The sequence below is a fragment of the Lytechinus variegatus genome, chromosome 4 (assembly GCF_018143015.1).
Source record: "Lytechinus variegatus isolate NC3 chromosome 4, Lvar_3.0, whole genome shotgun sequence".
Taxonomy (NCBI): domain Eukaryota; kingdom Metazoa; phylum Echinodermata; class Echinoidea; order Temnopleuroida; family Toxopneustidae; genus Lytechinus; species Lytechinus variegatus.
Window position 1 is genome coordinate 45,327,636 of NC_054743.1, and position 19,509 is coordinate 45,347,144.

Below are 19,509 nucleotides of genomic sequence, written 5' to 3' on the forward strand. Positions count from 1 at the left end.
ACAATTAATTATTACTACAACGTTACATTTTAAGTCTCAGGAAAGTAAACTTTATATCGTTAGAAGCTCTTCCTAATGTTGTAGCAACGCGGCTATGCTCTCTCTTGAATGGTCATTTAATTTCAACTTTGGCGACAATCTTCATTTTCTCATTTCCTTTTTTATTTGTGACCACATACCATGCATCCCTGAATGCATATTTCAAATCTGATTTGCTTGAATTTTGGCCAGACTAATCGACAGTAATATTTAGCTTCTTATTCCGCTACAAGTATTTGAGAACACCCTTTTTGTCAAAATATTTAATATGAATTTTGATGAGATTAGAATGATAAGGACAGGGTGGTGGTTAGTTTTATATTTCATATGTATTGGAGAATATCATGGGCTCTAGCCAGCTTTCATTGGGAAGTGTAGAAATGCAAAACAACTCTTTAATATCACAACTACATAATCATTTTTAGATGGATTCTCTGGACCTGAATTGCAAAATTTAATAGAAAATGAAATGTTTGATAAAAGAGGTCTTATGGCTTACCCCACTGGTTTGCCATGTACTATCTCCACAGTAATATTATGCTCATCATTGGAGTCAATACAAGAATCGAAGCTCTCATCAGTCCCACATCTTATGAACCTAATATTATTAACATGGAGAGAACACGCATTCGTCGGAATAAATTATTTTGTGTAATATAGGGCAATGGTGAAAATTTGTGTTTGGACTCTCGGGAAAGCGAAGTAAAAACACCGGTAACGGCGGGGACAAAACTATGATTTAATAATGGACCTACAAGATTTGAATTCCTTCAATAGGTTAACAGTATGAATGGTTAAAATGTAAGTATACCAAAATAGATTTGCATGAAATAAATAAAGAAAATTAATTACAAAAGCAAGGTGTTGTCATTCTTTAACAGAAGAGCGCTAGACGATAAATAATTCCGGTAATTCATGTTCAAATATTCCGAGTAGTATCCAAATGAAAGTATGCGTAGTTACGTCAATACGTGCGGCTGTGCGTTTTACATATCATACCAAGGGGGGGGGGGATTAACTATAATCTAAATATTTGCCAAATGCTTAATGTCATCCCTAAACACAGCATGAGACCATACTAGACAGCGCTTTGCATTTTAGCTTTTTTTTCTATGATGAGTATACGTTTTACCTAAAATATCATTTTATAATATTGTCCACCGAGTTGCTAAAGCGTTTCTTGTTACGTTTTAGCAGTATATGTATCCTTCATATTGAAGAACCGAAGATTGAACATTTGAAAACGGTGCATCTGAATCAAATCAATAAATGATCATCGTCAAAAGGTGATAGAAATAAAAGAAGGATATCTCACCCCAGGATCCTCAGATTTTTGAGATCGTGTGTTGATCTGAAAGCTTGAATAATGCGTTTGGTCTGATTGTTACCGGTGTAGAGATCTGTGAATGTGACCTTGACAAGCTGAGATGAGACCTTGTGAAGTGCATTGTGTAGTGCAGTGGGATCATCGTGGAGAGAAGCCGGTTTCCTATTATACTCATATGTTTGAATGGTGAGCTCTGTCGCTGCTGGTAGATGGATCCTCTGAATGACGTCACATCTGATCGTGCCCCGTACCTGTATGGTGAACCTCTTCACATTGTCAAACATCGATCCACAATCCTGCCATTCTTTTAGTGTACTATCAGTAACGGTTAGATCAGTCACAGTTGAGCTTGTGTTGCAGTAATCCTACAATAGATGAGAAAATAAATAAATAAAATAAACAAATATATAACAAAAGATCATGCTAGTGGAAACATGATACCACCCCATCGGCTGACAACATAACAAGTGGAATGCCTCTGGCCGTCTCACCTGCATCACGCGATTCAACATAGCAGCAGTGCTGACTATGAATACTACTCTAACTCGCACAAGATGTTCAGTGATACATGGTTACTCTTATGTCCACTTTTTATGAACTAGACCAATAAACTTACAGAGATATGATAGTTATTCAACAAAATAAACCCAACATGGCCAAAGTTCATTGACCTTACATGACCTTTGACCTTGCTCATGTGACCTGAAACTCGCACAGGACGTTTGGTGATACTTGATTACTCTTATGTACAAGTTTCATGAATCAGATCCATAAACTTTCAAAGTTATGATGGTAATTCAACAGATACACCTAATTCCGCAAAAGTTCTTTGACCTTGGTCATGTGACCTGAAACGCGCACAGGATGTTCAGTGATACTTGATTACTCTAATGTCCAAGTTTAATGAACTAGACCAATAAACTTTTAAAGTTATGATGGTAATTCAACAGATAGGCTACCCCCGATTCGGCCAAAGTTCATTGACCCTAAATGACCTTTGACCTTAATCATGAGACCTGAAACTTGCACAAAATGTTCAGTGATGCTTGATTACTATTATGTCCAAGTTTCATGAATCAGATCCATAAACTTTCAAAGTTATGATGGGAATTCAACAGATATCCCCAATTCGGCCAAAGTTCATTGACCCTAAATGACCTTTGACCTTGGTCATGTGACGTGAAACTCATGCAGGATGTTCAGTAATACTTGATTAACCTTATGGCCAAGTTTTATTAACTAGGTCCATATACTTTCTAAGTTATGACGTCATTTCAAAAACTTAACCTCAGGTTAAGATTTGATGTTGACGCCGCCGCCGCCGTCGGAAAAGCGGCGCCTATAGTCTCACTCTGCTCCGCAGGTGAGACAAAAACAGGAGAGAATAAAGGGAGAGAGATAGAAACAAGCTAAAGAAAAATAAAGCACCCAAACCATATCATAGGAAAAATACAACTCAATAATGATCTGTTTTCTTTACTAAAGGTGGTGTCACACCTTGGCGCTTTAGACAGTGTATGCCCGACGTATGAGGAATTTGGCGAATACGCTGTCGTACGTCGAATACGTTGCGGGTAAGTTTTGCATACGTTAAGAGTACGCCAAAACACGCTGGTATGCGTCGTCATACGGTGAGGTCGTCGAAAAAATTTGTGCAAGCACAAATTTTTTTTCGAAGTATGCCAGCGTATGGCTCATACGTCCCGCATACGCGGCCATAAGTTGTAGGCAAGTTACGCGATCGTTGATACACGTTGACACACGTTACTCGTAAGTTACTCATAAGTCGATGTACGTCGAGAAAATGTCCAGCGTACCCTAAAACTTACTTTTAACCTATGAGTAACGTGCTTTGAACGTATGTCTAACTTAACTCCAACGTATATTGACTATGAAGACGTGCTCCGGACGACCACAAAACTTACTGAACGTGTTTATAACTTACAGCTACCGTATAATGGCGTGTTGATAACGTTTATAGGAATCGGTATATAAAGGTGGGGTTCACAGGAGTTTTCTTCGGCATGGCGGTGGTGTTGATACGGTGATGTATCGTGCGGTTGTGTTTGAATAGTCGAGCGGCAGTCTTTTTATAGGGTACGACACGTGTTCGTCAGCGATACGCTGCCGCGCGCTAAGCGTAAGTTAGGCTATCGTAGGGCATAAGTTGTGTACGCCAGCAATACGCTAAACATTCATTGGAATACGTTACTTATAAGTTAACGCAGCGTTCGATATAATTTACTAAGACGTTATGTATACATCCAACTCGTTATAAATACGCTAAGTATACGCCCAAAGTTGAAAAAAAATTAAAGTTCAGCGTATGCCGACGTTTTAGAGAAATTTGATACGTCGGGCATACGCTGTCTAAAACGCCAGGCTTATGTCGAAAGGGTGGGTGCTGTCGCGTTAGGGTGCGTCCACGCGAACGCGAAGATTCGTCCAAAGCCCCCCCCCCCCCCGGTTTGGCCGAAAGGGTGCGTTGGGAGCGCCACGTCGCGTCGCGTTCACTGGAACGCGCCCTTTCGTCCAAAGCCCCCCCCCCCTTCCCGGTATGGACGAAAGGGTGTGTTTAATAATAATGAATAAATAAATACAAATATTTATAAGAAAGCTGAATATAGGGTATTTTGTCAAACATTGCCAATTTGCACGTAAAATAGTGGATTTTCAATCATTTAAAGCATTGACAATTTGAGGAAAAGAAAGAAAAGTTAAACTAAGAATAATGATGATAATAATGATAGTGATAATGATAATAATAATGATAATAATAATAATAATAATTATGATAATAAAATCAGATACCCACCCTTGCAATAAGCCACTTGGCGCCAATTTTTCACTCCAAATTCATTACCATAAATTCACTCTTTGGGGTGAAAATTATTATTATTATCATTAGTATAAGTATTATTATTATTATTGTTATTATTTTTATTATTATTGTTATTATTTCTATTATTATATGTATTATTATTATTATTATTATTATACACACAACACGCACACATAAAAACAGATACATCTCACAAAATATACTGAGGCAGGGTCTCAAGTGTAAAATATAGTAAGGTAGTCTCTGAAGAGTTAAACGTTGTGAATGCTGACCCGACATCAATTTTGGCCTTGCACTTCCAGGACACATCTGCCGTAACTTTTATAATTTGGGGGACACCAAATATCTCCAGGTATACGAATGTTTTCCTTTGTAATAAATACACACCTGCAAAGTATAAAATTGAAGGTAAGTTACTTTTTTTATTTGAAAGAACCTTGAAATCAGTCATAATTTTTACATGTATCAATATTACACCATAAAACATTTCCACCGAAAAATCCTCATGCAGCATGCCGTCATTGTTTTATTTTTCCTTAAAAAGAATGTTTGTGCCATATGATGATTTATGTTCCTATGCAAATTTCACATATCACTCGTCTTTTTTGTTTGTTCAGCTTTCTTATAAATATTTGTATTTATTTATTTATTCATTATTATTAAACACACCCTTTCGTCCAAATCGGGGGGGGGGGCTTTAGACGAAAGGGCGCGTTCCAGTGAACCCGACGCGACGTGGCGCTCCCCACGCACCCTTTCGGCCAAACCGGGGGAGGGGGGGGGCTTTGGACGAATCTTCGCGTTCGCGTTGACGCACCCTAACGCGACATCACCCACCCTTTCGAAATAAGCCAAAACGCCAAGGTGTGACACCACCTTAAGATTGTATTTTTACCAGGTTAATCACAATTTCAAGAAACACAATGTCGATTCTGTATTCACTTCCCGGCACCCTACCAAATCATTTTTGATAAATTCACATAAACCACCATTCTCTTCCAAACACACACTTCATTTCATGAAAACAAACAAAAGATCAGTAGTTGCATAACAAATAAAATGAAACAAAATTTAGCGTAGAACTGGTAATGTAATCAAAATTTGATGTAAATTAGAAAGATTTCCTGTATTTTTTCCCCACAAAACACTTTTATGTATGGCATATAGCGATATGCAAACGAGAGAATCGATGTTTAACTCACTATAGGCTGTCCATTTTTTTTTTAGTTCATAACAATGGAAATTTATCTTGATCAGCAAACATCATTCCACATTGTAATGAGAAAGAGAAAACATATATCAAAATACAATAATGTAAGGAGTGGCTTCATCAGTTTCCTCATGTACATGCCAATCACGACCGACGACACATATATATATATATATATATTTATATATATTGTGAAATTGATCAAAGTCGTATTTGGCGTCCGATGCGGGGGGGGGGGATTCAGGAAATAAGATTTTTTTTAAATTCAATGCAACTCTTCGAAAAACAGTTAAATTGAATGGCTTTCCTGGGTAAATATACCAATATCTATATCATTATTATTTTTATTATTATTACTATAGTCATTATTATTATAATAATAAACATTATCATTATTGTTATCATTATAATTATTATTATTATGTATATATACATATATATATATATATATATATATATATATATATATATATATATATATATATATATATATATATATATATATACATATCCTTGCTCTGTTTGTGCCTGATTCAAAACTATCGTTTGACTATAAAAGATAAGATCATCATATTCGTAAACGACCTACAACACAGAAACCGGAAATTATAGAATTAAAACATAAATTGAAAAAAGCCACAACTCTTAATATATAGGTATGCGAAAAATGATTTTTTAATAGGAACATAACATTTTCACACCGTTTAAAAATGGTATTTTTGGACTGAAGTAAAAAAAAAATCTTTGACTTTAAGTTCTGTCACATTTACATGTAAATTCTTCCAACTAGGGTCTTCAGATTATTCAGCTTACAGACGAACTGAGCGAGATCACGTGATGCAGAAGGACGTTCAATGAGATCAGCATAGAGATCAAGAGTCTTAATTTCATATGATAGTAATATCAAATGAAATCTAAAATCACTTGACGTAAATATGTGCGTTGAAATAGCATATTGATTTTATTCACGAACAAAATCACAGATCTAATGGTGTAGTAATCATGGTATAAGAATTGTTATTATATAGATAATTGTTCAGGGTATATGTTTAACGTTGCATTTTCAGGTTTCTCTGACAAGAGTAAATATATGAACACTGAAAATAATCGCCATACAATACTCAAAGTACAATATCAGAATGAATTGAAAATACACAAAAATGGAAAGAACAACTCCAGCCATGGACGAAAATCTCTTCCAAAAGGTAGAGGGGGGGGGGGGACATTTCCCCCTGAAAAAGGTTAAAAGCAAGGACAGGAAAGGGGTATGACTGTACACTTGATGTGAGTGCTAAGCGCGAGCCGAAACGAAATTCGACATCTCACGTTTTGTAAATCAGAAAAAGATGGATAATTGGATAGATGGATAATATTCCTACATTAATAATAATATTTGGTAATCTGATCTGAAACTGGCACAAGATTCGTATCTAAATAAACATGCGTGCCTGTGTTTAGATCCAGACCTAGAGTCTGGACATTCTAATTTCATTCTTTATTATAATATCAATAATAAGAGCGCGATGAGCGAGATAAAGATATTTGATTTTCCGATAAAAAAAGAATTTATTTAAGCGCAGTTACGAATTGGATATGGATCGCGCTTAATAAATGATGCGAGTGCGAAGCTCAAGTTTATATTTTTATCATTACATATATTTTGAGTTGCGACCGGGACATTTTAAGGACATTTTTTGTCTTCATATGACTATGATGACTATCTTCCTAAGCGAGAGATGAAACTTGTCGATATTCCATTTTGAAAAAAACGGACAATGATTATAAGGAAATCTTAAAATTATTATCTTACCTATTAATCTTATAAGCCCAATGAGGGCGCGAAATTGATGATAATTGATGACATTGATCATGAATAGGATGCATGGGTTAATATATTTTAACAAAAATAATGCGAGCCCAAATTGCGAGCCGAAAATTTTGATAAACTGTCATGAAAGAGGAATTTAAAATATTTTTTTACAATTGATACAGGTATACATAACCCCCCAATCATAATGCAAGCAAGTAGCTTTAGCTGATACTATTCACAATCAGACCATCCTAAAAAGGGATATTTTTCAAAAAATTATGGAATACACGAAGAGAATAGTTATTTGACAAATCAAATAATGCTAGCGCGCAGCGCGAGCGCAAAATGTTCATATTTAGACCATAAAATATAGTTATTTTACAGAAAACTATAAAATCTATTTGTAAATCAAACAAATCGAACACTTAATGTCCGAGAAATGTTTTGTATATTTACTTCAAAACTTGATATATTAAGCTCAATATAAGTCTATTGAGCAAGTTATGTATCTCATAGATTAGGCAATGCGAGCACAGAGCGAGCGAAAATTTAAAATTGTGACATGAACCCCCCCCCCCCCCTCATCTTATTTAATTCACTCGTCTTTCTACTCTTGTTTTTCCTCCTTATTTTCTCTTCTCTTTTCCCTTCTGGTTCTTTTCCCTCTCTTTCCATTTTTTCTTTTTTGCTCGTTCCAAATATTGGGGAGGGGGCATTTGATATCAATTGCCACCCATTTTCCAAAAAAGTGAGGGGACGCGTCGCCCCTGTCCCCCTGGGATGTCCACCAATGTATGCAATTTGATTTGAAATACATGTAAAAGAAAATCTTATATAGTCTTTGTAGTCGAAGAAAACCCAAATAACACCCTTAAATTCATTAAAAAATATATGAACGATAATTTTCATGGAGTATTCGCAAGTTGTCCGATTGTCCTAGTCCTTGAATTTACCACTCGTGACGTTGCCCTAAATGTCTCCGGTTCTGTCCTAATACGGTCTGCATGCTGTCCGCACCGAACGCCGACAAATTTATTTAGATAATCTTGTCTTAGGACAGTCCCAGAAATGTCCTACGACAATACGCAGACAGTCCTGGTTGTGTCCTAGGACAAGATCATTTGCATAATCTTTTACGGAATTTGGTTGCGGACAGCATGCCGAAATGACAAAAGTAGCTTCCGCAACCCTTCCTGGTCTTGTCCGCGCCCTAGTGGAAAACCGCCTTTAAGAAATCATCCCGATAATTATGTGAAAATATGAATCTAAATAAAAAATTGTTAAAAGTTGTTACACAAGATTCATTTGGCAGTGCAGCATTATGCAACCTCTATGTACCTAACGACCAAAATGCTTAAAGTCCCGAGAGTTAAGAGTATAATATTCAAAATGATTTAATATGTTTTTAGCTTTTGATGAATATATTTTTATCAAAATTTAGACAAAAGAAAATTTTTAAGCGGTTTATCGTATGTAATATAACCAATCATGTGGAATTCTCTTCCACAGAGTTTGAAAACCTAGACTTCACTGAAACACCTTCAAGGGAAACCTAAAAACATACTTGTTTGAGAGTGCTGTTAGATAAACATTGACTTATTGTTCAGGCATGTATTATAACTAATAGTTTTTGTTGTTCTGCAAATATTGTTCGATTGTGTACTAATTATTCATATCTAGTGTAGTCCTGTGATCATAATGCTTGTTTAATCCGAATTTAAAGACTAATAACGTTCATTCTGTTTACACCGCTATAATACCCCGATGCAAATATATTGGAATTCTATTTGTCTGAAATACAGGTACATTTATTGTTGAGCAAGTTGCGTATTTCATCATAATATGTCAATTGCACGGTGTATAGTGGCTGATCATGTTTATGAATTTTCCTCTATCTTACTTATACTATTGCTTATTAAATGACAGTTGGTTTAAATAACAATTCAAGGAGAGATTCATTATACAAGGTGGAATTACCAATTTTATTTTATATATGCCATCAAAGCATCATGAGACAATTAAAAGAAATTTATGATTTCATCAAGTACTCTCCCTTTATATAAAAAACATCCTTATAACAAATTACCGTTGCAGTTGATGCCATCGACAATGCTGTTGAGTAGAAGTCATCATGATACTGACCGGAGAGAGTGAGGTTCTTCAGATGATTCATCTTACGGATGAACTGAGCAAGATCATGTGATGCAGACGGACGTTGACTGAGATTCTCTTTGAGATGAAGAATCTCAATCTGATAAAAAAGTAACGTGAAAATAAAAGTAAAATTGATTTACATTCCATGCACTCGAGTGTGTATTGAAATCATTTCAACCATATTAATAATTAATCCCATCAACACATGGACACACTAACCTTGTATGACAGGATTTATGGTAAAAGAAATCGATGTAATATAAAAAAAAATGGAGATATGTTCTACATCCCTTGTTTGTGTCTTTATATTACCATAACCCTCATTGGGAAGTTATTATCCCAATTATTCACTGAAAATATAAATAGAAATAAAAGTTGTTACAAGCTGTTACACAAGGTTCATTTTGTAGTCCAGCCCTATGCAACCGCTACATGTACAGTACCAAGAATTAAAAGAGTAACTAAATAATGTTCAAAATAATTTTGCGATATTCTTATGATAGATCTACTTATTAAAATTCAAACAAAACGGAATTCCAAGCGGCTTTATTGTATAAAATGTAGCCAATATGATTGTTTGTGTTTACTGTTGAATAAAATATTCATAATACATTAGAATGAATTGAAATCAGAAAGTGAAACATTGTTCGATTTTGTTGTAATAACACCATTACGTCTGGTCCTTTAATCACAATGCATGTTTAATCCAAACAATATACCCAATAGCCTTCATTTCTTTCATTTTTGTTTGAAATACATGTACATTTATTTTTGAGCGAGTAGTTCATTTTTTATCACAATATATTATTATGCCAAATGCATGTTGTATAATAGTTATCATGTTAAATGACTTTTCTTGGGTCCTTTTTACTACTGACAGTTAAATGACAATTGATTTTTATAACAATCCAAGAAGAGATTCATTGCAAGGTGGAATCGAAAATTTTAGTTTATATAAGGCATCATAGCCTCATGAGACAATAAGAAGACCATTACGGTTTCATTAAGTACTCTTATTTCACGTATAAAAACATCCTAATAACTAATTACCTTTGCAGTTGATGCCATCGACAATGATGTTGAGTAGAAGTCATCATGATACTGACCGTCGAGTGTAAGGTTTTTCAGATGATTCATCTTACAGATGAACTGAGCAAGATCACGTGATGCAGACGGACGTAGACTGAGATTCTCATTGTGATGAAGAATCTCAATCTGATATAATAGTAACGTGAAAATAAAATTAAAATTTCTTTACATTCCTTGCACTCGAGTGTGTATTGAAATAATAACAACCATATTAATAATTAATCCCATCAACACATGGACACACTAACGTTGTATGACAGCATTTATGGTAAAAGAAATTGATGCAATATAAAAAAAATTGATATATGTTCTAAATTCCCCCCTTTTCGTGTCTTCTATAATACCATAACCCTCATTTTAGAAGTCATCATCCCGATTATTGACTGAAAATATAAACAGAAATAAAACTTGTTACAAGCTGTTACACAAGGTTCATTTTGTAGTCCAGCCCTATGCAACCGTAATGTACAGAAGTACCAAGAAGCTAACAGTCCCGAGAGTTAAAAGAGTAACTAAATAATGTTCAAATTAATTTTGCGATATTTTTATGATAGATCTACTTATTGAAATTCAAACAAAACGGAATTCCAAGTGGATTATTGTATAAAATGTAGCCAATATGATTGTTTGTCTTAACTGTTGAATAAAATGCTCATAATACATTAGAATGAGTTGAAATTAGAAAGTGAAACATTGTTCGATTTTGTTGTAATAACACCATTACGTATGGTCCTTTAATCACAATGCATGTTTAATCCGAACAATATACCCAATAGCCTTCATTTCTTTCACCACTATACTGCCACGATGCAAATATTCTGAAAATAATAATTTGTTTGAAATACATGTATATTTATTTTTGAGCGAGTAGTTCATTTTTTATCACAATATATTATTATGCCAAATGCATGTTGTATAATAGTTATCATGTTAAATGACTTTTCTTAGGTCCTTTTTATTATTGACAGTTAAATGACAATTGATTTTAATACCAATCAAAGAAGAGATTCATTGCAAGGTGGAATTCCCAGTTTTAGTTCATATAAGGCATCATAGCCTCAGGAGACAATTAGAAGACCATTACGGTTTCATTAAGTACTCTCCCTTTATATAAAAACATCCTAATATCTAATTACCTTTGCAGTTGATGCCATCGACGAAACTGTTGAGTAGAAGTCATCATGATACGGACCGTAGTAGAGTGTGAGGTTCTTCAGATGATTCATCTTACAGATGAACCGAGCAAGATCACGTGATGAAGACGGACGTTGACTCAGATTCTCACTGTGATGAAGAATCTCAATCTGATATAATAGTAACGTGAAAATAAAATTGAAATTTCTTTACATTCCTTGCAGTCGAGTGTGTATTGAAATCATATTAACCCTATTAATAATTAATCCCATCAACACATGGACACACCAACGTTGTATGACAGTATTTATGGTAAAAGAAATTGATGTAATATATAAACACAAAACAATTGAGATATGTTCTACATCCCTTTTTTCGTGTCTTCTATAATACCATAACCCTCATTTGGGAAGTCATAATCCCGATTGTTCACTGAAAATATAAACAGAAATAAAAGTTGTTACAAGCTGTTACACAAGGTTCATTTTGTAGCCCAGCCCTATGCAACCGTTATGTACAGAAGTACCAAAAAGCTAACAGTCCCGAGAATTAAAAGAGTAACTAAACCATGTTCAAAATAATTTTGCGATGTTCTTAGAATAGATCTAGTTATTGAAATTCAAACAAAACGGAATTCCAAGCGGCTTATTGTGTAAAATGTAGCCAATATGATTTTATGTCTTAACTTTTGAATAAAATATTCATAATACATTAGAATGAATTGAAATCAGAAAGTGAAACACTGTTCGATTTTGTTGTAATAACACCATTAAGTCTGGTCCTTTGATCACAATGCATGTTTAATCCGAACAATATACCCGATAGCCTTCATTTCTCTCACCACTGTAATGCCACGATGCAAATATTCTGAAATTAATAATTTGTTTGAAATACATATACATTTATTTTTGAGCGAGTAGTGCATTTTTTATCACAATATATTATGCCAAATGCATGTTGTATAAGAGTTATCATGTTAAATGACTTTTCTTGGGTCCTTTTTACTATTGGCTGTTAAATGACAATTGATTTTAGTAACAATCCGAGAAGAGATTCATTGCAAGATAGAATCGACAGTTTTAGTTTATATAAGGCATAATGGCCTCATGAGATTATTAAAAGACCATTATTGATTATGGTTTCATTAAGTAATCTTACTCCACCTGTAAGAATCTCCTAATAAATATACCTTTGTAGTTGATGCCATCGACAATGATGTTGAGTAGAAGTCATCATGATACTGACCGGAGAGTGTGAGGTTCTTCAGATGATTCATCTTACAGATGAACTGAGCAAGATTACGTGATGAAGACGGACATTGACTGAGATTTTCGCTGACATGAAGAATCTCAACCTGATAAAATAGTAACGTGAAAATGAAATCAAAATTTCTTTACATTCCTTTCACTCGAGTGTGTATTGAAATCATTTCAACCACATTAATAATTAATCCCATCAACACATGGACACACCAACTTTGTATGACAGGATTTATGGTAAAAGAAATCGATGGAATATAAAAAAAAACAATGGAGATATGTTCTACATCCCTTGTTCGTGTCTTTATAATACCATAACCCTCATTGGGAAGTTATTATCCCAATTATTCACTGAAAATATAAACAGAAATAAAAGTTGTTACAAGCTGTTACACAAGGTTCATTTTGTAGTCCAGCCCTATGCAACCGCTACATGTACAGTACCAAGAGTTAAAAGAGTAACTAAATAATGTTCAAAATAATTTTGCGATATTCTTATGATAGATCTACATATTAAAATTCAAATAAAACGGAATTCCAAGCGGCTTATTGTATAAAATGTAGCCAATATGATTGTTTGTCTTTACTGTTGAATAAAATGCTCATAATACATTATAATGAATTGAAATCAGAAAGTGAAACATTGTTCGATTTTGTTGTAATAACACCATTAAGTCTGGTCCTTTAATCACAATGCATATTTAATCCAAACAATATACCCAATAGCCTTCATTTCTCTCACCACTATAATGACACGATGCAAATATTCTGAAATTAATAATTTGTTTGAAATACATATACATTTATTTTTGAGCGAGTAGTGCATTTTTTCAAAATATATCATTATACCAAATGCATGTTCATGTTAAATTACTTTTCTTGGGTCCTTTTTATTATTGACTATTAAATGACAATTGATTTTTATAACAGTCCCAGAAGAGATTCTCATTGCAAGGTGGAATCGACAGTTTTAGTTTATATGAGGCATAATGACCTCTTGAGACAATTAGAAAACCATTATCGTTTCAATATACGTACTCTTACTTCACATATAAAAACATCCTAATAACTAATTACCTTTGCAGTTGATGTCATCGACAATGATGTTGAGTAGAAATCCTCATGATACTGACCGTCGAGTTTGAGGTTCTTCAGATGATTCATCTTACAGATGAACTGAGCAAGATCACGTGATGCAGACGTACGTTGACTGAGATCCTCATTGTGATGAAGCATCTCAACCTAATAAAATAGTAACGTGAAAATGAAATTAAAATTTCTTTACATTCCTTGCACTCGAGTGGATACTGAAATCAAATCAGCCACATTAATAATTAATCCCATCAACACATGGACACACTAACGTTGTATGACAGTATTTATGTTAAAGAAATTGATGCAATATAAAAAAATTGATATATGTTCTAAATTCCCCCTTTTCATGTCTTCTATAATACCATAACCCTCATTTTAGAAGTCATCATCCCGATTGTTCACTGAAAATAGAAATAAAACTTGTTACAAGCTGTTACACAAGGTTCATTTTGTAGTCCAGCCCTATGCAACCGTAATGTACAGAAGTACCAAAAAGCTAACAGTCCCGAAAGTTAAAAGAGTAACTAAATAATGTTCAAAATAATTTTGCGATGTTCTTATGATAGATCTACTTATTGAAATTCAAACAAAACGGAATTCCAAGCGGCTTATTGTGTAAAATGTAGCCAATATGATTTTATGTCTTAACTTTTGAATAAAATATTCATAATACATTAGAATGAATTGAAATCAGAAAGTGAAACATTGTTCGATTTTGGTGTAATAACACCATTAAGTCTGGTCCTTTAATCACAATGCATATTTAATCCAAACAATATACCCAATAGCCTTCATTTCTCTCACCACTATAATGACACGATGCAAATATTCTGAAATTAATAATTTGTTTGAAATACATATACATTTATTTTTGAGCGAGTAGTGCATTTTTTCACAATATGTCATTATGCCAAATGCATGTTGTATAGTGGTTATCATGTTAAATGACTTTTCTTAGGTCCTTTTTATTATTGACTATTAAATGACAATTGATTTTAATAACAGTCCCAGAAGAGAATCTCATTGCAAGGTGAAATCGACAATTTTAGTTTATATAAGGCATAATGGCCTCATGAGACAATTAAAAGACTATTATGGTTCATTACGTACTCTTATTTCACGTATAAAAATCTCCTAATAACTAATTACCTTTGCAGTTGATGCCACCGACGATGCTGTTGAGTAGAAGTCATCATGATACTGACCGGAGAGTGTGAGGTTCTTCAGATGATTCCTCTTACAGATGAACTGAGCATAATCACGTGATGCAGACGGACGTTGACTCAGATTCTCATTGTGATAAAGAATCTCGACCTGATAAAATAGTAACGTGAAAATAAAAGTAAAATTGTTTTACATTCCATGCACTCGAGTGTGTATTGAAATCATATCAACCATATTAATAATTAATCCCATCAACACATGGACACACTAACGTTGTATGACAGAATTAATGGTAAAAGAAATTGATACAATTTATAAAAGAAAATGGAGATATGTTCTTCATTCTCTTTTTCGTGTCTTCTATAATACCATACCCCTCATTTGGGAAGTTATTATCCCAATTATTCACTGAAAATATAAACAGAAATAAAACTTGTTACAAGCTGTTACACAAGGTTCATTTTGTAGTCCAGCCCTATGCAACCGCTATGTACAGAAGTACCAAAAAGCTAATAATCCCGATAGTTAAAAGAGTAACTAAATAATGTTCAAAATAATTTTGCGATGTTCTTATGATAGATGTAGTTATTGAAATTCAAACAAAATGGAATTCCAAGCGGCTAATTGTATAAAATGTAGCAAATATGATTTTATGTCTTAACTGTTGAATAAAATATTCGTAATACATTATAATGAATTGAAATCAGAAAGTGAAACATTGTTCGATTTTGTTGTTATAGCATCATTAAGTCTGGTCCTTTAATCACAATGCATGTTTAATCCGAACAATATACCCAATAGCCTCCATTTCTTTCACCAGTATAATGCCACGATGCAAATATTCTGAAATTAATAATTTGTTTGAAATACATATACATTTATTTTTGAGCGAGTAGTGCATTTTTTTCACAATATATCATTATGCCAAATGCATGTTGTATAGTGGTTATCATGTTAAATGACTTTTCTTGGGTCCTTTTTACTATTGACTATTAAATGACAATTGATTTTAATAACAATCCAAGAAGAGATTCATTGCAAGGTGGAATCGACAATTTTAGTTTATATAAGGCATAATGGCCTCATGAGACAATTAGAAGACCATTATGGTTTCATTACGTACTCTTATTTAACGTATAAAAATCTCCTAATTACTAATTACCTTTGCAGTTGATGCCACCGACGATGCTGTTGAGTAGAAGTCATCATGATACTGACCGGAGAGTGTGAGGTTCTTCAGATGATTCATCTTACAGATGAACTGAGCAAGATCACGTGATGCAGACGGACGTTGACTGAGATTCTCATTGTGATGAAGAATCTCAATCTGATATAATAGTAACATGAAAATGAATTCAAAATTACTTTACATCCATTACACTCCAGTGTGTATTGGAAAAATATTAGCCATATTAATATTTAATTTCATCAACACAGTAACACAGTGATATTGTATGGCAGTATTCATGGTATGAGAAATCGATACAATTTAAAACAAAATCAACAACATTGGAAATTCGTTCTAAATTACTTTTTGCGTGTCTTCTACATGTGCATATCAAAAATACACTTTAAAAAAGCCCTGGGAAGAATGTACATGTTGGTATTCTTTATATATATTCTTGGGTTTGGGTCACATCTCTCCAATTAAAGTAAAAGTTTTGACAGAATGTTACACTTGAGTGAGCACTGTCCATTTTCATGCAAACCTCGCACTTCCAGTCAATTGAAATACAACGTATATATTCGAGGTTATTGTAACAATTTTGACACCCAAATTTAAATTTTAACACTTAGGAAGCGCAACCTTTACCCTTTTTTGTGCCAGCAGGATCTGAGGAAATAACTGAATCTAAACAAAAGCTTACATCAGACATTTGCAACATTTTATGACTAAGTCTTAATCATTTATTGTGGGTTTACATTTTATTGTTCTTTTAATACTTTTTCTCCACACTTTTCCCAAGCTTGACATTGACAAAATGAAAATCAAGGCTAAACTATTTCACGTAAATCATAGCTTAGTGTAAAACAAATATCGTCACGATTGCCTCGGTGTGTGGGTGAGTGGGGTGGGACGCAATGGCACTCTTCGAAGTGCTTTGGACATGTTGGAAAAGGAAACAAGTTAAAAGAGGTAAATGATATCTTCAAATCAATTTTACTAGCAAAATTCCATGTGTTCTTCATGATTAAGTTCTACTTTTATTCGCATAACTATTTCAAAGTACTGCGCAAATCATTTTTCACTAACTTTCAAAAGTAAGTGGTGGTCACTCATGCTGAAATATTTTTACAGTCATATCGTCAATTACTGAAATGGATCCATACCAATGTTAAAATGTGGAAAAATCTTCAGGATATTACAAATGTATAACTTTGCAGGATATTTTTCAAAGTGTTAACTTTTTTATATGCACTATATAATACCATACCCCTTATTTGGGAAATTATCATGCTGCATATTCAACTGAAAATAGAAATAGAACTAAAAATTCATAACGATTTTCATCAAAAAATATAAAAGGAATTCAAATAGAAGAACGAATCATTGTTGGATTATTAGTAGTAATAATGTACACTATTTTACTCTGGTCCTTGGATCACGATGCTTGTTTCTTCCGAATAATAATCCTAATAGCCTTCATTTCTTGCACCACCATACTACTACACTGCAATTATATTGAAATTAATGATTGGTATAATATACAGAAATACATATATTGTTGAGCGAGATGTGTATTTTGTTTATCACAATATGTCGAATGCATGTTGTATCATTGTTAATCAGTAATCCATGTCCGTTCTTCATCTAATTGTTCTCTTATCCTTCAAACCGCTGTGGCGGATAACGAGGGATTCATCTTTATTTTACACCACCGTTCTACCCCAAAGAGAACAAAAATGTTATTTGTACAATTCATCGTGTTTCATCCGATTGGTGGTGAAATAATCAAAATGAGGCATAAAATGGTTAGTTGCGTGCATTTGAGTGTCCGAAAGTCCACACACACAGCTTCAACATGGGAACAATGGTTTTCATGAACGTAATATTGTAGATATCCGGGTATATCTTTATAACTATCAATAATCTCACACCGGATTGATAATAATGTGACAAGTTTATCCAATTCCATTAATTCGATGTAAATATTACTATAACTTATTCATTATTTACGTCTCGCTGTTCTTTTGAGGGTGTCCATGTTAACAACTCCTGCTATGGCAAACGGTCTGAAACCACCCATATTTTCGAGACGCCAGCACCTTTGTTTTCCCACTGGAATATCCTTAAGGGTCAGAAAGGTCGAGATTTATTGTTATCCCAATGGTTAATAGAGTACCTACAGTTTGTTGCGACTGGTATAATGGTTACATCTTATTTTTCTCCCGAACTTGAGATCGAGCAAGCAGAACATGGCATATTTTGTGTACAACGTCACGTGACTAACGTATGATAGTTTCTGTTACTAGATCCTTTTCATTTGAAACAATTAATACAGTTCAAACAAACTTAATTAACGCATTTAATGTTGAAAGTAACAATGTTCTTGTACTATAAAGCTTTGCATACTGATATTTATAATATAGCTATAGTTTGATGAAGCAAATAACGAGTCTGGAATTTATTTTGATTCGCAAAGGGTCTGCGTAAGTATAATATAATATATCATACTAGCAGGTTAGCATCGTCTGCTACGTACACAAAATGAGCGAACATGACCGAAAGTAACCATTATGATAAACAATTATTTTGTATCGCAGTCTTGTAACTTTTCTGTAAAAACTGGGACTTAAAATAAATTATAATTGCCTTTAAAAGAGTGGACATTCTCAATGACTTGTGCTGTTAACCTCAAATTCAAGGATTGGTAACAATATCAAAACGATTCAAAACGCATGTATAAAAATGTTGAATTTAGACAATGAGCAGCATATTCAGGGATAAAGAACGATATATAAATTTATGTGAAGAGGTTTACTATTAAACCTACCATTTTAATTAGCATTTTCAACTAAAAAATTCGTCATAGAACGTAAATTGGTGTTCAATCTGTCATAATTATTAGCCGATATAATCTAATAAAACTTGATTCCATCTACCCCGTATTAAATATTATATTTTGGCAGGGTTCCGTTCAATTGCAAGCAATATCCTCAATTTATCTGGAGGAAATCATGGCCAAAGTTTGTTGACCCTAAGTTACCTTTGACCATAATCATGTGACACGAAACTCAGGCAGATTATTTAGTAATACACTATTATCCTTATGTCTAAGTTTAATGAATTACTAGTGTATAGGTCAATATACTTTTTAAGTTATGACAACCTTTTAAAATACTTAACCTTGGTTAAGATTTTGATATTGATTCCCCTAACATGGT

General features: G+C 33.7%; 1 protein-coding gene across 1 annotated transcript in view; it reads right to left on the bottom strand.

The window, feature by feature from the left end:
* Window positions 1-534: 534 nt before the first annotated feature.
* LOC121413018 overlaps window positions 535-19,509 on the bottom strand; it is a 46,604-nt gene continuing 27,629 nt past the window's right edge. The window contains exons 9-17 of the mRNA XM_041605783.1: window positions 16,286-16,450; window positions 15,109-15,273; window positions 13,942-14,106; window positions 12,795-12,959; window positions 11,608-11,775; window positions 10,433-10,597; window positions 9,315-9,479; window positions 1,355-1,731; window positions 535-637 (exon numbers count right to left, since the gene is read on the bottom strand). Coding sequence (XP_041461717.1) covers window positions 535-637; window positions 1,355-1,731; window positions 9,315-9,479; window positions 10,433-10,597; window positions 11,608-11,775; window positions 12,795-12,959; window positions 13,942-14,106; window positions 15,109-15,273; window positions 16,286-16,450 — 1,638 coding nt within the window. The remainder of the gene's footprint in view (window positions 638-1,354; window positions 1,732-9,314; window positions 9,480-10,432; window positions 10,598-11,607; window positions 11,776-12,794; window positions 12,960-13,941; window positions 14,107-15,108; window positions 15,274-16,285; window positions 16,451-19,509) is intronic.